This window comes from Nelumbo nucifera, chromosome 3, assembly GCF_055504915.1.
Source record: "Nelumbo nucifera cultivar China Antique chromosome 3, China Antique-T2T, whole genome shotgun sequence".
Classification (NCBI taxonomy): Eukaryota; Viridiplantae; Streptophyta; class Magnoliopsida; order Proteales; family Nelumbonaceae; genus Nelumbo; species Nelumbo nucifera.
Genome location: NC_142651.1, coordinates 40945827 through 40969388, shown reverse-complemented (window position 1 = coordinate 40969388; position 23562 = coordinate 40945827). Strand labels below are relative to the sequence as shown.

General features: G+C 40.6%; 1 protein-coding gene across 2 annotated transcripts; it reads right to left on the bottom strand.

Annotated features, from left to right (window-relative positions):
- Nucleotides 1–564: 564 nt before the first annotated feature.
- LOC104603975 (histone H3-like centromeric protein CENH3) lies at nt 565–23488 on the bottom strand. 2 transcript variants are annotated; one of them, XM_010268168.3, is made up of 7 exons: nt 23295–23488; nt 23132–23166; nt 22986–23031; nt 22756–22880; nt 18104–18178; nt 5506–5581; nt 565–809 (listed from the first exon to the last, which is right to left on the bottom strand). In XM_010268168.3, exons 1-7 carry the CDS (start codon nt 23353–23355, stop codon nt 754–756), a joined length of 474 nt encoding a protein of 157 aa, XP_010266470.1. In that variant the 5' UTR covers nt 23356–23488; the 3' UTR covers nt 565–753. The 2 variants fall into 2 exon arrangements, with proteins under 2 accessions (XP_010266470.1, XP_010266471.1); XM_010268169.3 differs by lacking the exon at nt 18104–18178.
- Nucleotides 23489–23562: the final 74 nt, after the last annotated feature.

The window sequence follows — 23562 nt, the reverse complement described above, 5'->3', positions numbered from 1 at the left end:
TCATTGAAAATTTTGATTTATTCAATTGAGATTTTACCCAAATAAACGATCCTATGGGAGATTATGGGTTTGGGGGATGGGCAATCATTTTGCTAAAGTGATTGTGACTTTGTGAGTCATGCATTCAGCCCGAGAGAAAAAAGCAGAGTACGCAAACTTGGTTTGACCTGCGTATTGCACAAGACCACCCACATTCCAGCTGCGCAGGTAAAGAGTTAAAAAGGAAAATCTAAATGCATACCATATCCCAGACTAGGATAACCAGAAAGGTATGTCCACAGTCCACTGATAGGACTTTGTATGCCAAATTGCCAATTAACCTGCATATAAGTGCATATTTGTCGGCTGTAAGCCTGTAAATGTTAGAATTTAGAATTGCTTGATGTTGTCAGTAACTCAGTATGACTGCGAGAAAAAAAAAGTAAATGGCTACTCCAGGAGCCCAATTAATTGGCAGTGAAAGTGAAATATTGGACATCCACTGATTGAACTGAAGATATCCTAACATGAACTTTCTGAAGATGGTACATTATGAGGGGAAAAAGAAAGGATCAGTCACAGCTCTTCCAAAGAATCTCCAGACTTCATGATTTGCTATTTAACCAGTAACATGACTTTTGGAATGTTTGCCAACTGCTGATTTTGTATAGTACATGCTAACATAAAATCCTTTAACCATAAAACAATAATTACAGCCAGTTCTTAAAGAATTGATTTCCACAGTCGCTGTGTCAGCAAGTGCTGCACCCCCTCTCATCGAAGCTGCCCTTTGCCTCCAAGCCGTCGAGCAAGCGCCCAATCTTTTTGCACTAGAGCAGCAGCAGGAAAAAAATAAAAAAAATGTTAGAAAAGGTAAAAAGAAAGAACAATGCCCAATATAAATAGAGTGCCTACAAGATAAAAAGATGCAAATACTAGCTTAGATTATCATGTCAAGGATTGTAAGGCACTCATGGAACCTATAGTTTGTAGGAATTCAAGCCAACAGGCAATAAGGTTCTGGTTTGTGCCAGTTAGAAGTGGTTACACACTAAAGGGGCTACAAGAGCTCGAGGTAGACCAAAAAGGACATGGGTAGAAGTAGTAAGAAATGATTTAAGGACTAATAATTTAACAGTGGATATGGCTTTAAACAGAATAGATTGGCAAAACAGGATTTATGTAGCCAACCCCATATAGTTGGGATAAGGCATGGATGATGATGATGATGAACCAAAACTCTGACCAAAGAAGGGTAGTCCTACAGGTGGCAGACTTGCTTGCTAAGGAAGCATTCAACGGCACGGTTGTGGACATTTCTTGTCTTCCTTTGCCCCTTTCTCTCATTGTCTTTTCTGATTTTGGGGGACATGCTACCCTGTAGCACCCTCCGGTTCTATAAAAAAAACACCCCCATTCAACCACAACAACCCAACCAAAACAAACTTCTGAACCACAACTCAAATGAGTAAAACCAAACCAGACTAAAAGCAACGAACAAGCCAGCCCCCAACTGAAGCCAAAACTGCATACTAAAAAGACAAAACCAGAACAAGGATCCATCAGCTATTAAATAAGCTAGTGGAATAAATCATTATCAATCATCTATTAAATAAGAAAAGACCTAGAGAAGATTTAAGAAAGAGAAATGCATAAGAAAATCAGAGATTTGTGGCAGGAAGAAACAGTAATTAGAACAATAAGAGAGGTGAACTTCACCCTTGGGCAATTGGATCCTTGAACCTCATTTTCCTGTCTTAATTAGACCACATTAATAGGAATTGGATCTAGGACACAGTTCTTTTTACATCAAAACTGCAATGTAGGGTGTGCAGTAACATAAAGGGTTATGATTATTTCCCTCCTAAGGTTATTTAAAAAATTCTCAGCACCTCATGAATCAAGAGATTTTGCCTAGGAGGTTGCCTACAAAAATAGCTGGTGTAAGCTTCAAATGAAAGATAAAACTTGGAAGCTTTCTCTACATGCTTGTCATGTCTAGTGGAAAGACAGTGAATCATTTTTTCACTCACAATTTTCGCGCGATGTCATAGGATTATGACTCTTTCTTCAGATTCTTCAGAGTGCATAGGATTCTTTACAGCAATCTGTCAGAGCACATGACGAGTTGGACCTTCATACCTTTAGGGAAGAGGAAAAATACTCCACAGAAATGTCCTTTTCCAGAAAAGAAGCGATGCTTTTGAGGAGTTTTGGACAGAGATTTCTAGGATGGTTCGTGACAAACTTAATCTATCACCAAAAACAAAAGGAAAAAAGAAAAGTTATTAAGCATCGTTAGGGTGGCCTTCATACAGTATTGCTGCCCTGCCCAGAGACATTCTCATGGACAGGCTTTTTGAAGTTTTGGTTTCTTGTGGTCCACACAGGCCTATTAGCATTGGAAATTGATCATCCATGTCACATTGGCACCCTTCTGACCTAGGAACTATTAGGCTGAACTGTAATTGGTGTTTATCAGGGGATACAAACCATTTGGTATTTGACGAGCGTCAAGTATCACCCAGTGGTTTGCTAAGGGGAAGGCATCCCAACAAACTTGAGACTCTAGCCATCCAGGTTCTAGATACATTATATCTTTGGGTTTGAGAGGCTGAAGGGGAGAAAAGACTCTTGCCATCCAGGTTCTTAGATACATTAGCCCTGTTTCATCTTGTCTGATCTAGGGCGGCAAGTTGGTTGCCTGACTTGAAGAATTTTAACTGCATTGGTTTCAGGTTAGGGTTCAGGCCCATTGGAAATTTAACAAATTCCCAACAGTCCAACCCAATCAGACCCAAGTTGCATCCCTAGTCTGACCTGCTCCACCCCCAAAACACACAGAAAATGTTAACAGAAAGCAGTAAATCACAAATCACATCCTTCCAAGGTAAGAATTAAGGGTCCTTTTGGTTTGCTGGAATAGGTGCCTGGAATCAGATTCATCCTGATTCCAGCCGTTTGTTTAGTTGGAATGAGGCTCTGATTCCCATTCTTGGCAGAATGGGGTTCCCCCATATGGGGGAATGGCCATTCCAGGCTCCCCCCTAGCCCCTTCTAGGGAATGGGATTCCCATTCCAGAGTCTTTCAAGAAGTAAGGCTCTGTTTGGTTTGTGGGATGATTTGGGTGGGATGGGATGAGAAAGTGTGAAGTTTTCATTTTCCATCATTTGGTTTATGAGAAAATTATTGAGAGAAAACATGACATAAATCAGAGTTGAAAATAAAACTATTTAGCTCCAAAAAATCAATTGTCCCTCTAAAAAATTTCAAACTCATTGAATCCATAATTTTTCACATAACAACAGACCATTGCTATCCATGAAATGACAATTGTGAGAAGGCACTTTAACCCACTTTGTCCTATAGTATCATGATTCATAAATTCTTTTTCTTCCTGTAGTGATTTCAAGTGCCCATAGGCTCCAAATTAGATGATAGGGATCATGACTGGTGACACGGGCTTGGATGAGACTGTTCCAAGCGAAGGTATTTGACAGGGAATTTGGTCGAACATATGGTGGGTGATTGCAATTTTTCAGGTTTAGAGGAGAATTAAAGCTGGGCTTCAACACTACTGGCTTGCCAAAGTTGGGATTCGTTTGTTGGTTTCTGGGCTTTGAACATTGTATCTGTTACAGTTGAAGGGCATCTATTTGTTCTATAGTTGGATAAATTCTGAAAATAATTAATTATCAGAATGAGTTGAGTGCGTTAGGAAATAATTTATGAAAATCACAATTTTAATCGAAGGAACGATAGTGGTGTTTAGAAACATTTGGTGGAAATCATTGTATTAGGAGAACAGTAATATCCATGTAGTAGACAGGGGAGATAACATAAGAGTAAGAGATGGAGAGTTGAAGAGAAGAAAAGAGCTCTGTTTTTTCAAGAAAAAATAGGTTATATCTTGATCGAAGTAAAATGGTAGAAGGAAACCAAACGCTGAAGAGAGAGAGAGAGTTGGCATTGGTTGTTGGAAACCATGGCAGCCAGGCCCACTGTGATTGCAGCATAGGACGTGGAGACAACCATCTATCTGAAAATGTCACCGGAAGCTTGGATGTTGCTATTGGGCATAGGAGGTGGAGAAGACAGACAACAAACTCTTTTGGCAAGCAAGCCCGATACTCTTTCCCTTTATTTTCTCACCGGGGTAGCACTGTTTTTGTGCGACCCCAAATCCCAGTTTTTGAGAAAGTACGTCCCCCTATTTTCCCATCCCACTTTCGTGTGTCTCACAAAACAAACATGGGAAAGTGGAATATTTTAGGAATATTCCATCTTTCCCACCTCTTTCTAGAAAATCAAACAGAGACTAAAGAACTCATGACAAAAAAACCCTCCAAACCCTAATATAAATAAAACAATAAAATATTAGTAAAATAGTAATAATAACAAACTATTAACAAAAATATTAGTACTATAATAATATATTAATAAATTAATAATAAAAAGCAAAGATATTAATAAACTAATAATAAAATACTAATGTAATAATTATTAAATGATAATAAACTAATGTTAAAATAATAGAATATTAATAAAGTACTAAGAAAATAATAATATATTAATGAATTATTCATAAATAATAATAAATACTAAGATACTAATTATTAAGTATTAATAAAATAATAATAACAAAGTACTAATAAAAGAATAATTATATATTCATAAAATATTAATAAAGTTATAAGAAAATAATAAATAGACTAATACAAAATTGAAAATTTTCAGTTGATTCCAATTCCAACTTGAAAAGAACCAAACAGCAATAATTGGAATCAGACTCTAATTCCCAACTGACCCAAACAGGCATCAGGAATAGATAATTCTAATTCCGATTCCCAGGGATTCCAATTCCAATCCTGTCTGTGAACCAAACGGACCCTAAGAAATACATGTCAAGTTTCGGACTGCATACAATTACAGTGCTGATGACAATACAAGAAGTACATTTTTCTCATTTGTAACACATGCATGACAAGCACAGTGAAAAGGGTTCAAATAAATATCATTATTACTAATGATGATCCCTGCACAAAATTGGTTTGGTTCTAAATGAGCAACAGACATGCATGCATACTTACTAACAACTTGATGGCCACATAACAACCTTAGATAATAATATGCAATAATGGTAATTTAGGTAATACAACAATAAAATGTACAGTATCCTAACTAAATAAATCTTTGTTTTTTGTATGCAGAGACACACTATGACACACTTTTTGGTTCAGTTTATTTAGGATATATATTATATATAGTTTACAGTATAACCTTCAAGGCCACATAACAACCTTAGATAATAATATGCAATGACGTTTATTTAGGTAATTAACATGTACAATAACCAAACTAAATAAACCCTTTTTTTGGTATGCAGAGACACTGTGACACACTTTTTGGTTCAGTTTATTTAGTGTATATATTATATATAATTTACAATATAACCTTCATATTTTCCCAAGTTACTGATCATCTAAAAAGAGAACCACCCCAGTTTTTGAGAACATTTAACTTACTCAGAGTAACGCGTTTTGCATGAATTGCACAAAGCATTGCATCTTCAAACAAATGGACCAAGTAATCTTCAGCTGCCTAAAAATGAGTCAACCCAGTAAGTTCAAATATACAATTCTGAAGATCCATAACAAAATAAAAATGTTTTTTGCAGATCTAAGTAATAAAGCAATCCAGGAATGATAGAAACATGGAGTTTGTGGATGATTTTATGATTTAATGTAATGCTATTAAAACGTACATTTCGTGTCACAGAACATAGACTTCACTCAAGACAGCAAATTAAAGTTCTTTTTTCCTTTTGTGTCTTTCTCTTTTCCTGCTAAAGAACTCTGGTATTCTCCTGTGCCACCAAAAGTTAGGGCTTTTTGTTGGAAAGTGGCTCTTCAAAAGATCAATACTATTGGTGTACTTCAAAGAAAAAGGCCAGACTGAAGCCTTTCCCCACATGTCTGTTACCTTTGCTTAAGAAATGGTGAGACAGCGACTCATCTTTTGATTTCTTGTCCTTTTGCTTATTATTTGTTGGATAGGTTCTCTACTTTGTTTGGTTACAGATGGAACCCCCCCTCGGGTATGCTGAACCTTTTTGACTCTAGCTTCTTCCTACAACCAAGGAAAAGGGGCAGGGTAATGTGGAGAATAACAAGAGCAGCCATCCTATGGTCAATTTGGGAAGAGAGAAAACAATAGGATCTTCCTAGGGCAAGAAAAATCCAAGGAAGCACTTGTGGAGGTTGTCACCATCAAGGTTATGCACTGGCTGAAAGTACATCATCTCTTCAAGGACTTCTCATCAGCAGATTTAATTAGAAATTGGAGTGCTATAGCTGTATCCTCGCCTTCCTCCCCTGTGGTACAAGAATGTTGGGTATCACTGCCTCAGTTCAGGGTGAAGCTAAACTTTGATGAGAGCTCCTTGGGTAATCCGGGTCAGTCGAGAGTTGGGGGTGTGTACAGAAACGAGGAAGGAAAAGTCTTGGCCCTTTACTCGGGCTCAATTGGGGTGGGAGATTCATTAAGGGCAAAAGTAATGGCCTTACTTCAAGGTTTGACCAGCCTCTAAGAGAGATTATTAGCTTAGCAAGGGAGATTGGGGTGCATTTTAAATGGGTAAGAAGGTCAGCAAATGGAATGGCTGACACTTTAGCTAAGCAAGGAGTTACTAGGGAGGCTTTGTTTTGGGCCTATTTGTAAGTTTTTGATTTCCTTTTTCCATCCATTTTGTGGGTGGTAAGCCTGTATCTTTTCAATTCTCTAATGAAAGTTGTCGTTTCCTATCAAAAAAAAAATTTGAAGTTCTTTTTTCTTGGTCAATAGACAACAAATTAAAGTTCACACATAAGAATATGGCACATCAAATATATCTCTATAAGTATGCCCAAATAATAATCACTAAAAAAAAGCTTCGCATATTATATACTTGCAACCAATAGATCTTTTTTGGTAATAAATAAAAAAGAGAAATTTATTAATAAAGAAGAAAAAAGTACAATAAGGTGACAAGAATACAAGATATCACCCCAAAAAATTCAGAAACCAAGACAGAACATCACCAAGACCCTTAAACCCCATTTAAATACAGAACTTCCTTCCCCAAAGTTAACAAAAAACAAAAACAAAACTCACTACCAATACCCAGAAGCACTTCAAAACCCAGTAACCCCCCCTAAGAGTTAAATCCCACAATGACCCTAACAATTTTCACCATTCAGGTCTTCCCTTTAGATCTTTCTTCATTCAATGGATATCTCTTTTCCAATTCCCATAACATTTTCATCACAAATTCTTCCACTCCTATAAATAACAACCCTAAAATCTTGCTTACTTGGGCTCCGGTTTCCACTATCTTGTCCAAATCCACTCTCTTCTTTCTTTTTTACTTTATCAATAGTTACTGGATTACCTCTTCATCTTCCTTCTCCTCTTCAGATTTGTCCTCTAGATCAAAGTTCAAGATATAACATAATACACCATTTGATCTCTTATAGCCATTGTTAGCTATGGTTTTTTTGATGAATAATAATAAGTTTATTGATTCATAAGCAAATTAGAGTGAGTTCATACAACATCCCAACGAGAGGCACGAGCTGCAACCCCTCCTTGAAACTTACAAGTAAACTAGGAAAGAAAAACAAGAATCACAACTAAGCCCAAAATAATTCTTCCCTATCTACCCCTTGCTTAGCTAACACATCTGACAAGGTATTTGCTAATCTCCCCACCCACTGTACAGTGACCAACATATTCCTTGTCAACCAACTAAATTTCTTCATTTCATTCTTGTATCGCCACATAGCCTCTTCAGAATTTTTTAACCAACCCACCACCACTTTGGAATCCCCCTCGATTATTAGATGTTGTACCCCCAACTGGTTTGCAAATTGGACCCCTTGTACAGCAGCTAAAAGTTCTGCCCTGATGGAATTCCCAATTCCCAAAGGACCTGAGTAGAGCAACAAAATCTCTCCCTTCTCATTTCTCAAAGCACCCCCCACTTCGGATAATCCTGGATTACCCATGCTGCTTCCGTCAAAGTTGAACTTAATTGAGCCTTCGGGTGGAGGAGACCAGCTTGTAATTGATTTGGCCTTTAAAGATGAACACCTTGCTACTGCTGACCAATTTCTCCAAATGTCATTAAAGGAGAATTGATGAAAGATTTCCAAGGTTTTCAGCCAATGTATTGCCCTGTTTAACACACAGTCTTTCAAATCTTGGTTGTTCCTTTCCTTATCTTGAAAAATTATGAGATTCCTTTCCTCCCAAAGAATCCAAGTCAAGGCAGCACGAGCACATTTCCACATAATTCTCCCTATTTTTGTAGGCCAATAAAAGGTAGAATGGTTGAAGAGCATGTGAACTTCTGCTGGTAGACTCCAACTACCCCCAAACAACGAAAGTAGCCAAGCCCAAAGGTCTGCAGAAAAGGGACAAGATACTAATAAATGGTAACAATTCTTTACCGTGAGCTCTACAAAGGATACACCAATTAGGAGAAATACAGAGAAAAGGTCTTCTCTTTTGTAGGTTGTCTAAAGTGTTTACTTTCCCATGGAAAACTTCCCAACAAAAAGCCATAATTTTTGGGGGGACTGGCTTACACCAAATTTCTTTTGACGGAAAGGGATGGTGGGTAGGAAGTTGAGAGATGGACTTGAAAAAAGAAGCACAAGTGAAGGTTCCATTGGGTCTAGGAGTCCAAACCCTCTTATCTGGCTTGGAGGGATCCAAACAAACCTGACTGAGACACCCAAGCAACAAAGAAAGAGACTCAATTTCAGCATCCCTAAGTCCTCTACGAAACCCAAAATCCCAAGTAGGATCTAAGGGTGTCCCCAGAGGTGAGACAAACTTTGAGACCACCTCTTTTTTGTACAAAGAAATAGAAAAAAGCGAAGGGAACAAATGAATAAAGATACATATTTGATTCATGTTCCCTTGGTATGTTTCTGTGTAATACCCTTAAACTGGACACTTAATGAGACTCGTGTTAGTTTAGAATGTTCACAGCCAGTGGGTCGGTCTGGGGAGACCTATCCTGACAAGGCTGACACTGTGGTGCCACCAAGTCGGTTGGGGTGGCCCGTCTCAGCTGCCAGGGTGAGACCCTAGGCACATACAGTGTAGGATTAATTGAATCTTTGAACTGGACCAGATTTCCAGTATTGCCCTAGACCTTGGAGATTGATGGGCAAAATTGGAAAGTTACACCCGACCCCTAGACTCGATTATGATGCTATATTAGGTGTCGGATTGGGCTATCTTTGATGTACCAATCAGTGAGATCCTTAGTGGGGGTCAAAACCTGGGTATGTTGGGACAGTCCGAGAATTCATCTGAGTGGGTGATCATAGTGACAGGATCAGCCCCTTTGTCGGACAAAGGTAATGATCAGGGATGCACTCTCACTGATGGAAACCAAGACTACTGGCAGCCGATTTCAACCGTTGAGATTTGTTTTGCAAAATATATTTTATATAAGATATAAAAGTATATACATTATGGTTTCTAAAATGTTTGCAAGAAGGTTTTAATTCCCGGGATCCATATGAGTGGGGAGTGCAACACTGTTCCTTGCAGCCGAGGGAGAGGTCCTCTCTTGTCGGGCAGTGTATGATCATTATGGGCTGAGAGGTTAAGTGTAAGACCATTGAGGATAATACCTGATGGGCTAATCTTGCATCTACCCACAGTCCCTGGGTGTTACAAGGTGGTTTGGCCCAGGGACCTCTTAGGGTAAGTGTTGGGCCCGTAGAGCCCATTTGATGAGTTTCAGGGGGTGCACTGTCTTTAACAGTGTATTCGGCCAGGCCTTGTAACAAAGGCTGGGCTGAACCCATGTGGCTGATGTGTAGATCAATGCTTGGGTCCCACGCCATACAAGGAAGCCCAACTGGGCAGCAGTTAAGAGGGTTAAGTGAGCACATAAGCTTAATGGACCTAAAGCCCACTTCGAACTGGGCTGTTTATTTAGTTAATAAAGGAGCGAATTCTGAAGTGGATCAGCTAATAGGATTGGGCTTAGACCCTATCCACTTTGAGAATCCAAGATCTAAATGAGATTTTGATCTGGAAACCTCCTAATTAGATTAGGAGATGGCTGATCTGAACTACAAATAAGATAAGGAATCCCTTATCACTTAAAGGGACTTCTAACCCAAATATGATTTGGATTAGCAACTCCTAATCTGATTAGGACTGATCCCTTTAAGATTACAAAAGAAGAAGGGGGCGACAGCTTTTAGATATACACAGACATCAGATTTTCTCTAGTACCAAAAATCAAGAAGAGAATTCTGCTCCCTGCGAATACCCTTTGCCGCCTCCCTGTTCTTGCTGCCCTGTTTGCCAGTTCGATCTCCAGTTGTGGGAGAAGTCAAGATCGGATCTTGACATCAGTTCTTTGGGAAAGGATTGAAAGGAAGTTGTGCTCACGTACCACCTTGCTGATCCTTGCGAAGGACAGAGTTCTTGGAGAAGAACACTGCTGATTCTGCTCCACCTGCACTACGCCATCTTCAGTGGGAGCAGTCTTTGGTTCCTTCCTTGGGCGTGAACACCTTCATTGGGAGATTCTACTTCTCCGTATCAAGTATAATTCTCACCTACTCCTTTTGGGTCAGATCTGATTCAGTTTAAAGTTCAAAAATGATCCTTGAAAATATGATTTTCTAAATAGGGAATGTGATTCCCAGTTGAAGGGAGAAAAAAATTTTTGAAATTCGCCCCTTATTCCGCAATCTTTGGGCGTCCATGGGATGGATCTCTCATCCCCTTCACCCCCAAAAAACTCGAAGCCAAGAAACAAATTTGAAACCAACTTAGAGAGCAATCTGTACTGCTGAAACATAATTAGGGTTTTGAGAGCAAACCCTAAAACGAGCACTTTCCAAGAAAATAGGAGAGTTCGGCCCAACAGTTAGGTCTTGCTGTAGAGTTAATGTCAAACCCTAAAAACAGATCACCTCTGAGAGAAAACCCTAAAACGAACACTTTCCAAGAAAATACGAGTTCGGTCGCTCCTCCTAGATAGGTCCAACCTATCTTGACTGATAGCAATCTCAAGAGAAACAAAAATAAGACTTACCCAGAGAATTCTGATCGCCACCTTCCAACGTTGCCTGAAATAAACTGATCTTGAACAGAAATCCTCTGAAATTCTGATCGCCACCTTAGTACTGATCAAGGACTGATCTTGATCCTTTTCTCTTCCTCTGATTCTTCCTGGTTATCAAAGATTCGATCCAATCTTTGGACTGCTGCTGTAGATAACCTCCAAAAATCAGCTGAAGAAAGCTTTTTCTCTATTCTTCCAGCCCTAGGCAATTCTCATGTGGTCGGCTGGATCAAACTCACATGAGAAGCCCTAATCTTGGCTCTGATACCAAGTAGTCGATCAAGACTACAATCAGCCTTGAATCCTAACAGATTTCAGATTTAGGAAAGGTAGAAGAAAAGTAGGAGGAAAAAGAGGAGAAGAACCAGAAGTACACAAAGGTTTGAAAGGAGGAACAGATTCAATCCATCTGCCGCCACCACTCTCTTAATATTTATAGGTTATGTTACATAGGGGAAAAGACAAGACTGCCCTTAATACTTACATGGCAAGAAAAACAAATAAAAGACTGAAATAAATAACACACTGAAATAACAAGCTAACTAACAACTAACACTGACATGACTAATAATAGTTGCACATGCTGTCCTACAAACAGGGTGGGGACCACAGCCATGGGGCCCACATCAGTTTTCTCTACACATATTAAAGATAAATATAGACCAAAGAGAAAAGTAGTGGCAGATATTTGATCTATGGTGGCAGAATGGATTGTTTGCCATCCAGAATTTAAAGATACCAACAAAAGAGATCTTCAATCAAATCTGTGGGTTACATTAGAGTCTGAAATGAGAAATGTGTGACATTTTTATTTTGTTTTTTGGGCTTTTGCTTTTGGTCAGTGTATTTTGGTTGTATTTGGTGAAATATCATTACTGGTATTCTGACCACTTTCTTCTTTTAATGAAATTTCTTTCTCTACTATCAAAAATATATTCTAATATTTAAGAATTAAGTTTTTTAGCCATCTCACTTAATTCAACTAGAAAAAAAAGACTGACAATAATCATGTATACGTATAGGATTTGCAAACATGCTAAGCCTGGTTTGTGCAGCAAACTGGTCGAAGCTGGCTGGACAAGAAAACTGACTGGAACTGATTACGCTAGCCAATCAGGCATCCAGAATGACAAACTGACAAGTATACAATTTAAATTTGTACAGTGCGTGTTGGGGTGTGGATCAGTTCAAAGAGTTTAGGGGCCTGGTTCCTAGGTCATACAGTTTGGCACTCTGGCTGGTTGACCAGGACTTGCTTTGAAAGTTGCAGCATATAGTAAATTGCCCTCAAATGATTATGTAAAATTCTGGACCCAAATCTGTACAGAAAGGAATAAAAAAAAGTGACGACACTGACACCCAGTTAGCAGGCTAATTTGACATGATTAAGTTACAAGTGATCCTAGCAAATATTCATCATCAAAAGTTATGTGTTTATCATGTTAAACTCATCAAAATAAAAGATGAATATTTGTTATGATCACTTGTAAAGAAAAAAGAAACACTAAGTGCAAAGGAGACTTGATGATAAAGCACATATAGTTGGGGTAATGCTTATGGTGATGTATTTCCTTTAAAATGCTAGCAACAAATCTTTACTGTTTGTTGATAACCTGAGACAGATGGAATACTTAATGTTGCAGTTAGGTAACTGCCTAACTCAGGAACTTTTCGAGGAAGCCTGCCTCCTGAACGAGAGAGAGAGAGAGAGAGTGAGAATTCCCAAAATCAATGCCTCTTCTGGCTTCCTTTCCTTATTTATAACACTTCCGTTACAATTCTGTTATATCAACCTCTCCACTTGTCCAATTTGTTTATTTAGTTTGTTCTAGTGGTTGGCTGTCAGTTACATTACTTAAAGGCTGACGTGGCCTTTTCTTGTACACTTGTCCCTCTATTCCCTTTATTTGTGTCTTAACAGTCCCTCCTCCCTTGAAAGCGACCTTGCCCTCAAGGTCAAGATGTGGAAATCTATTTTGTAAGTCCAAGTAAGGTTCCCAAGTTGCATCTTCAAGTGGGAGACCTGACCATACCACCAATGCCTCTGGTTCGATGTGATTCCCTTTGCGTGTCCACCTGAAATTGCTAGGTGGGCTCAGTTTGAACTTGGCCATCTTCCGAGAACGATGGGAGGGTGGTTGTTGTTATTGCTCCTGTTTTTGGCCATTTCTTTAATAGAGATACATGAAATACAGGGTGCAATTTTGATGTTGCTGGAAGGTCAAGCCTGTATGCCACAGACCCAATGCGTTCCACAATCCGAAATGGGCCGAAGTACCTTGAGCTCAGTTTGTTCCACCTGTGGCCTGCTACTGAAACTTGCTTGTACGGTTGTAGTTTAAGGAAGACTTGCTCCCCAATCTGGTGCTAGACAAGCCTATGCTTTCTGTTGTAAGAGTCGGCCATCCATTGTTGGGCTCGACGGAGGTGGGATTTGAGATCTTGTAACACCCTATCCCGCTAGAGGAGTTGGTCTTCCACTGCTACTACTGATGTAGACCCTTTCTCATATGGGAGTAGGGGAGGTGGGTCGCGTCCATATAGAGCTCGGAAGGGAGTCATTCCTATTGCACTGTGACACGTGGTATTGTACCACCATTCCACCCAATGAAGCCACTTGAGCCACTGACGTGGCCTATCCCCCTGCATAGCACCTTACATAGGTTTCCAAACTCCGATTGACCACCTCAGTTTGCCCATCTGTTTGAGGATGGTAGCTGGTAGATTTGAAGAGTTTCACTCCCTGTAGTCAAAAAAGTTCTGCTCAGAAACGACTCATAAAAGTTGGGTCGCAGCCTGAGACAATAGAGTTAGGGGTACCATGCAGTCGTGCCACCTCCTTAGTAAAAATCTCAGCCACCACTGAAGCTGTAAAGGGGTCGGAAAGAGGGAGAAAATGGCAGTATTTGGTGAATCTATCAACAACTACGAGAATGACGGACTTGCCATAGGAAAGGGGAAGCCCCGTTATGAAGTCCATGGATATACCCGCCCACACTTGTGTAGGAATTGGGAGTGGTTGTAGCAGACCTGCTGGAGACTGGGTATCAGCCTTATTTTTCTGGCAAATGACACATTCGGCTATGAATTTTAGGACCGAATTCCACATGCCTTTATAGTGGAATTAAGTGGCTAGTCTCTTGTAAGTGCGCAAAATCCCTGAGTGTCCTCTTGCTGGTGATGAGTGGAACACTTCAAGAAGCTGCTGAATATGGGCCGAATCCTGTGGTATCACCATTCGACGTTTATACAACAGCAAGTTATTCTCCACTGTGTACCCTGGGTGGCTAGTAGGGTCCTCTTGGACCTGTGAATGCAGTTTGTTCAGTTGTGGGTGTCTTTCAGCTTCTTCCCTTAACTGACTCATGATGGAACACGTTGGGCCCATGAGAAGTAATGGAAATAGTTGTGGTTGGCGTGACAGCGCATCTGCCACCTTGTTAGTGTGCCCTGCCTTGTATTTAATGACATAATCGTAGCCGAGTAATTTGGCTATCCATCGCTGTTGTTCCAAGGATAATACGGATTGCTCCAACAGAAATTTCAGGCTATGGTGGTCAGTTCGTATGATGAACCTCCTCCCTAGAAGGTAGGGTCACCACCTCTGAACTGCGAGAACAATTGCTATCAGTTCTCGTTCATATACTGACTTGGCCCATTTTTGTGCTATCAATGCTTTGCTGAAAAACGCTAGTGGCATTTCTTCTTGCATGAGAACCGTACCTACTCCTTGGCTTGACGCATCACATTCAATGATGAAGTCCTTTGAGAAGTCTGGAAGTGCGAGCGTCGGTGGAGACAAGACAGTTGTTTTGAGTGTCTCGAAGGCCTGTTGGGCATCCCTAGTCCAGCAGAAACCATTCTTCTTAAGTAAACTTGTCAAGGGGGCAGCAATCAGTTCGTACCCTCTGATGAATCGCTGGTAGTACCCTGTTAGACCCAAGAAGCCCTGTAACTCCTTAACATTTTGATGCCAGGGCTAATTTATCATGCTTGAGATCTTTTTCGGGTCTGCTGCTATAGTGCTGTTTTCGACTACGTGCCCTAAGTAGTGTACTTGAGTTTGTCCAAATGTGCACTTTGACTCCTTTGCAAAGAGTTTACGAGTCCTTAGTAGTTCCAAGGTGATTTGTAGATGTACTTGGTGTTCGTCCCATGTAGTGCTATATACAAGTATATCATAAAAAAAAAAGTATAAATTTGCGCAAATGGGGTCGAAATATGTCATTCATAAGTGCTTGGAACGTAGCTGGCGCATTGGTCAACCCAAACAGCATGACCAAAAACTCATAATGCCCCTATGTGTGTACGAAAGGTGGTCTTGTGGATGTCACCCTCATGGACCCGAATTTGATGATATCCCGATCTCAGGTCTAGTTTAGAGAATATTGTGGCCCGACCGAGTTCATCTAGTAGTTCATCGATTACCGGTATGGGGAATCGATCCTTCACAGTAATGTTGTTCAGGGCCCTATAGTCTATACAAAACCGCCATGTCCCATCCTTCTTTTTCACAAGTAATACCGGCGAGGAGAATGGGCTTTGGCTGGGTTGTATAATTTTTCTATCAAGCATATCTTGCACTTGTCTCTCAATCTCTAGTTTCTGAAAATAGGGGTAACGATAGGGCCTTACATTTGTGGGTGCCATTCCGGGCAGCAATGGAATGCAATGATCATGGGCACGTCTCGGTGGTAGTTCCTTAGGCTCTTGGAAGATTAGTGAAAAGTTTTGAAGTAACTGCTATAGTTGTATGTGGGCTTCTTCGGATCTGCTGGAGTTACTTCCTTGGGCTAGAATTGGGCCATTCCCGTTGGAGTCTATCTGCATTAAAATGATGTGGGTTGGGTCTGTTGCCTGTTTTCTTAGGGTGGCGAGACTAATGGGTCCTGGATCCTTGGACATCTATCCTTGAATATGCACCTGTGAGTTGCCCATTTGAAAGCCCATTGTGAGACGAACCCAATCACATATCACCGGCCCTAGTTGCCTTAACCATTGGAATCCGAGAACTACATCTGCTCCACTGATTTCCAAGGGATGTAGATCTACCTCTAACTCGTGTCCTTGTATCTTCAGTTTTAATCCTGTGCATGTATTGTAGCACACCAGATTGCTCCCATTAGCTACGTGCACCCAGAATGTTGTACATGGTTGGACCGGAATCCCTATTTGTCTGACCAATGTTTGAGTAATGAAATTGAGAGTGCTGCCACTGTCTACAAGAACCGACACATGGCGCCCTTGTACTAGTCCGATTACTCTCATGGTTTGAGAGGAGGCAAGACCGGTCAAGGCTTGCAGGGATACTTCCAGATATTCCTTTGTCCATTGCCCCCGTTCTTGGTTGTCCACTGGCTCGTCAATGTCTGCTGATTACTCGACGTTTTCGGTTTAGGGCTAAAGGAAGAATACTTGCGGGATCTTACAGCAATGGCCCGGTCCAAATATGTATCCACATGCATAACAAAGGCCCTTTTCTCATCGGGCTTGCATCTCAGCCCAGGTTAACCTCTTGGCTGAGTCGGGACCTAAACCAGAGTTGGCTTCCTTGCTTGTGATTCCTACTCCTGGTCTGGACTCCGGTTTACCCAAGATACCCGGTTCTGGATTCGATATACCTAGTCTGACCGCAGCTCCCAAGGGTCGATTAATCCTTCTTGCCCGATTCAATTTGTCTTCATGGAGTCGAGCTAAGGCTGCTGTGTCAAGAACGGTGGTCGGTTGCATGGCTTTAACCTCCAGCCACAATTCTTCCCTGAGTCCACCAACAAAACTGCCGACCAGTGCGTTTTCTGGCCACCCTTGCACGCGCACAGCTAACCTTCCGAATGCCATCTGATAATCTTGGATGGAGCCGGTCTGTCATAGCTTAGCGAGGCTTTCATCATAGATTTCAAAAGCCAAGACTCCAAATCTCATGGTTAAGGTGAAGTCCACCCATGTAGCTCTTGGGTGCCGTCGTCGGTACCACTGGTACCAGACGATCGCCTCTCCTTCCAGGTGTGCGGAAACTAGTGGAACACGATCTGGTCCCGGCGTATCGTGGTAATCGAAGTACCTTTCAGTTTGTAGAAGCCAGGACGTGGGATCCCCCCTTGCGAAGATGGGAAACTCGATTCTTGTCGTTCTTGATCCGCTTCGATGACTGGTGTCACTGCGTTCTTCCTACCCTTCCTGGTTCGGCACTGGTGGTGTTTGTTCCAGTCGCCCAAGCAAAGACGCGAAGCTCTCTCTTTTATTTCTTTGGCGTCAGCCGATAATCTTTGCATTTCTCCTTCCATGTTGTCGACCCTACTCTCCATCACGGACGACCTTGTGCTCGACATCTTGGCTCTGATACCAACTTGTTAGGTAACTGCCTAACTCAGGGGCTTTTCGAGGAAGCCTGCATCCTGAACGAGAGAGAGAGAGAGAGAGACTGAATTCCCAAAATCAATGCCTCCTCTTCTGGCTTCCTTTCCTTATTTATAACACTTCCGTTACAATTCTGTTATATCAGCCTCTCCACTTGTCCAATTTGTTTATTTAGTTTGTTCTAGTGGTTGGTTGTCAGTTACATTACTTAAAGGCTGACGTGGCCTTTTCTTGTACACTTGTCCCTCTATTCCCTTTATTTGTGTCTTAACATATAGTTGGGGTAAAGCTTATGGTGATGTATTTCCTTTAAAATGCTAGCAAAATCTTTACTGTTTGCTAATAATCCGAGACAGATGGAATACTTAATGTTGCATCTTCAATTAATAATATTAATATGCTTAGCTAGAAATTAAACTTCAAATCCACAAACCACCCAGAAAGCATAATAAAATTGACCAGTTACAGACTATGGACAGAAATAGGAAGAGATGCACAGAAACGCATGCACTGAAATACAAATAAGCATGCAGGAATGTCAAAGCAAAAATGTCTGCCTTAATGCATCCAATACCATGCAGCACCATATACAAATTTCAAACAAGTACTCCTAACTTTAATACCTCCTGAAGTGCTACCAGTGCTTCAGCCGTCCAACGAGTTACTTCTGGGGAATAGAAGTTGCTAATCTCCTTCACCTAAAATGTACATTGTACAAGTGATGATTGGCACCAAGTAGCATATAACACAATATCAAAGTTACATCTTACAAGGTTACAAGAAACTACACATTAGAACAACTAAAATTTTATAGAGATGTACTAATGCTTACTTTTAGATCTATCTGGACTTGTCTGAACATAAAGTTTTAACACAAATGAATGCAAGAGAAAACCCTAATTCCCCTTGAGAATTATGTTTGCATATGAAACTTACACCTCAATACCCAATGTCTCAAAGGCTCGTCATATGCTATTAGCTTCTTTTTTTTCCAGATTTTTTTATCAGAAACGGTAACTTTCTGTTAGAGTCGGCTGTACAAGGGTAGTACAGTCCATTTATGTTTAGTTATATATGTATTTCTCTGCTGATGTGGCCCTCACTTAAGTGAGGGCACAATGGTAATCCTTGTATATCTTAGAAGAGTATAAATAAAAGAAGGGCCGACTAGAGATTTTGTGATTTTTCTCTCTAGTTCGGCTGTGACTTTTCTCCTTTTTCTTCTAGTTCTCCTTCTCCTTCTCTCTCTCTTTTCCTTCTCTTTCTTCTGATCTAAACACATACGAACATCTAATCTGAGTTTTATCATGGTATCAGAGCTCGGTTAGTTGCCAAAGGTTATTCATAGCAGTATGGTATTGATTACACAAACACCTTGTGTCCGGTTGCAAAAATTGGATCAGTTCATGTTCTAATTTCTCTTGTTGCTATGTTTGATTGGCCCTTGTTTCAACTTGACATCAAGAATGCCTTTTTACATGCTGATCTTCTTGAGGAGGTGTACATGGAGCAACCACCAGGGTTTGTTGCTCAGGGGAATGAGAAGGTCTATAGACTTAAGAAGGCTATTTATGGACTTGAACAATCTCCCCGTGCATGGTTTGGAAGATTTAGTGAAGTGGTGAAGAAGTTTGGAATGAAACAGTGTCAAATTGATCATTCCGTATTCAGCTATGAATCAAATGCTCGGAAGATTCTCTTGGTGGTATATGTAGATGACATTGTTATCACAGGCAGTGACAGACCAGGAATTGACAGGTTAAAGACTTACTTGCATGATCACTTCCAGACAAAGGATCTTGGCAAATTAAGATACTTCCTAGGGATAGAGGTTGCAAGGTCCAAGAATGGTATTAATCTGTGCCAAAGGAAATATGTTCTTGATTTGCTAGAGGAAACAGGGTTGTTAGGTGCCAGACCAGCTGAAACACCTACGGAACTGAATGCTAGATTGGGTAGTGATACAAGTGAGGAGTTTGAGGATCTGGGAAGGTACAAAAGGCTGGTGGGTAAGCTTAATTACCTAACCATCACTCGACCTGATATCTCATTTGCAGTCAGTGTAGTGAGTCAATTTATGCAGAATCCGAAAATCCCACACTGGGAGGCAGTCCTAAGGATTGTAAGGTATTTGAAGGGTGCTCCAGGTCATGGTTTGTTGTATAAGAGTGGAGGAAGTCTTGAGATAGAGGGATACACAAGTGTTGATTGGGTTGGGTCCATATCTAACAGAAGGTCCACTACTTTTCTTGGTGGGAACTTAGTGACATGGAAGAGTAAGAAGCTGACAGTGGTAGCAAGAAGCAATGCAGAGGCTGAATATAGGGCTATGGCTCACACAGCATGCAAACTGGTGTGGTTGAAGCATCTACTAGAGGAGATGGGGTACTCAATTGACACTCCTCTGAAGCTATACTGTGATAACCAAGCTGCAGTTTATATCTCCTCTAATCCAGTGTTTCACGAAAGGACGAAGCACATAGAAGTGGATTGCCACTTTGTACATGAGAAGGTGCTTAGTGGAGTGATAAGTACAACATATGTGAACACAGGAAATCAATGGGCAGATCTGTTTACCAAAGGGTTGAATCGGGGAAGAGTGGACTACATATGTAATAAGCTGGGACTATATGACATATACTCACCAACTTGAGGGGAAGTGTTAGAGTCGGCTGTACAAGGGTAGTACAGTCCTTTTATGTTTAATTATATATGTATTGCTCTATTGACTAGAGATTTTGTGATTTTTCTCTCTAGTTCGGCTGTGACTTTTCTCCTTCTTTTTCTTCTCTTTCTCCTCCTTCTCTCTCTCTTTTCCTTTTCTTTCTTCTGATCTAAATATATATGAACATCTAATCAGAGTTTTATCACTTTCATGAAAATAACAGTTAAAAGCAATAGTGTCAACCACTCAAAATCTGAGTGTTGATCCCATACAAATCTCAAATCTAAAACAGCCCAAAATAAGCTTTCCCTAAGAGTCCCCTGCTTCGCCAAAGTGTCAGCCACAGCATTGGCTGATCTCCTTACCCATTTTAAAATTACACCCAATTCCCTTGCTAGGCAAAGTATTTCCCTCATCTGTTGTCTAAGGGTCCATACACTCAAGCTTTTCGTCTGCAACCATCCTATTAGAACTTTAGAGTCTCCCTCTACCTCAAGGTTTTGATATCCCCATTGCTTAGCCAATCTCATGCCTTGAAGTAGGGACGAGACTTTAGCCCTTAAGGAGTCATCCACGCCTATTGGGCCAGAATAAAGTGCTAGCATCCTGCCCTCCCCATCTCTGAAAACTCCTCCAACTCCACAAGGCCCCGGGTTTCCCAATGAGCTCCCATCGAAATTCAATTTTACTCATTGGTTTGTTGTATTGCAGGTGTCCAAAGGGGCTGAACCACACTTTGTTCAGCTGAAGAGTTAGCCACTACTGACCATCCCCTTAGGATATCTTCAGCTGAGAAATTTTTAAATAGTTCAGTTGCTTTCAGCCAATGTATAACTCTAACAGCTATGGAGTCAATACCTTGCCCCTTAGTTCTTTCCACTCCTTGGAATATCCTGTTATTCCTCTCTTCCCATAAGGACCAATGGATAGCAGCTCTTGTTGCCCTCCACATTATTTTGCCCCTTTTCTTTGGCAATGTGAAATAATTCAGATCAAAAAGAGTTGCCACGTCCATAGGAGGAGTCCACCTGCAACCAAACAGAGAAGAAAACCAATTCCACATAAAAGAAGCAAAAGGACAAGATAGTAAAAGATGTCTAATTGTCACTCCACAGCCCAAGCAAAGGCAACAAGCATGAGGAGAGACGTATCAATTTTGCCTTCTTCTCTATAGCTTATCCAAAGTGTTGACTTTCTAACATACCACTTCCAACAAAAGGCTTTGATTTTTGGAGGTACCGGCATAGTTTTCAAGGCGCCAAGGTGAGGCTTAGTAGGATGGTCTTTGGTACCGATGACATTTTTGTGAGCAATGACACCAGCTTAGTGCCCATGTAGACGATTAACAAAAAAAAATGCCAAATTTATTGTTTGGTTGAGCCGTTTCTTAGTAAACGTTTCTCTTGATTTACGTGAGAGCCATTTACCTGAAAAAACGCTAAAATAATGTTTTTCATTTTCAGGGGCGATATTTTACTGTTCAACACATGTGGGACCTAGGGGTATCAATGGACCGGTTTTGGGTTGGACTCCATCCAAATCAAAATCCATTTGGACGGATTGGACAGACCAATAAGACATATTCAATTTGGACAGAGTGGACGGACCAATATGACATATTGGATTGGACCTGGTCCGTCCATATAAAATTTATATTGGATTGATCCAATATCTGGTCCATTGATAGAAGATAAGAACATAAGTGTCAATGGACCAGGTTTGAGTTGAAACCAATCTAAATTAACAAGAACGTGAACAGATTGGACAGTCTCTGGACCGGTCCAAAATATTCATTGGACTGGATTGGACCAGGTCCATTTGTAATGGACTCGTATTGGACTGGACCAGATTGGACCAAATCCAGTCCAATTGACACCCCTAGTGGCACCTAATGGCATCTAGTGTAGCCCAGTGGCACTGAGCTGTCGAAAAATGTTTAAAGCAGATTTTGTCCTGATTTTGAAGACAAAATAGTACAAAACAATTATCAAATAAATGCCATTGATACCAAGCATCCCCTAAATCATTTATCCCTAAATAGCCCTGTTTTTTCATTCCTCATCATTCTCGATAATTTCTCTGTAGTTACGTTCCCTTTCTTCTCCAACCCTAAATTTCTTCCCAGAACGGATCAAACTGATCCATCCCAAAATTCCACAAAAAATATTTATGTTGTATTAAGCTTTAAGTTCACCACCCTTATATCTCCTATTCCGCTGTCAAATTCCTATCAGAAATTAATTTCCTTATTTTGTGTTTGCACTTTGCAGTTATGGTGACCATGGCCATGGTAAACACTAAACTGGATGCTTTCTCCAAAGATTACAAGAACACAAAGAAATCCCTAGAATGACTAGAGCTGAAGTTGTTCCTACAGAACTGAAGATGGAAAAATATACAAGTCTCTATGAACAGTATGCGAAATTGAGAATTCTACGGAACATATTCAAAACTCGGAACATCCAGCATATTCTATATTTTCATGAAACCAGATTTAGCTGGCGTCATAATAGTCCGAACTAATATGAACTTTTCAGTTTTCAGTAACAATTCCTTCCTCAAAAGTCAAAAATAAAAACGATTAAAGTTGAGTCGAGCTAAACAACTCACAGTTCTAATGAAAGGTGCAGCCGGTATCAGCAGCGTCCAAGTCTTCTGATAACGTCGAATCTCCCGAAGTGCCACGGTTCCTGGCCTGTAGCGGTGGGGCTTGTGCTGCTGCCGCTTTGTCGAACCTGAACCATCGTCAGTTTAAACCAGAAAGTACAACACACGAACACATTTCAAGTGAAACATTAACTGAAAAACAAAAATATAAGTTGGAAACAGGGCGCGCTCACTTTCCGGTGCGTCGGCTTTCTTATTCCTAGCATTTTCCACGGGTGCCTGTACTTTTTTTCCCCAAAAAGAGATCAAATTCACTAATCAATTCTTCTAGGATGAGAAGAAAAAATACGTGAGAGATTAAAACAGGATAGAGAAGTACCGGAGTCGCAGGTGATGCGGGGCTTACTCCTGCAGCTGCGATTTAAAGTTAGGAGGGTAAAAAAACAAGGAATTAGGGTTTCACATGCAAAATAAAAAAAAAAAAAAAAAACATCGCAGAGAGAAAGCAACAATCAATAGAGAAAATGAGAGAAAGATCTAACCAGATGACAGACGGGATGATTGCCTTCGTTTCTTACGAAAGAGATGCTTGGTCCTCGCCATTATGATAATGGAGAGGAAGAACGAGAATGAGAGCCAGAGCAACAATTATTACTCGTAAGTTTTCAAACCAAGCTCTGATAATCATTTCCCGCTCGACTTCAGGTTTTGATCTCAGAGCCTTTCTTTTTCTTTCTTCCACAATCCAAACCACGGGCGTAGCCAGTACCCAACCAATGGGTGGAGGAAAGGACCATCGTTCGGTGGAAA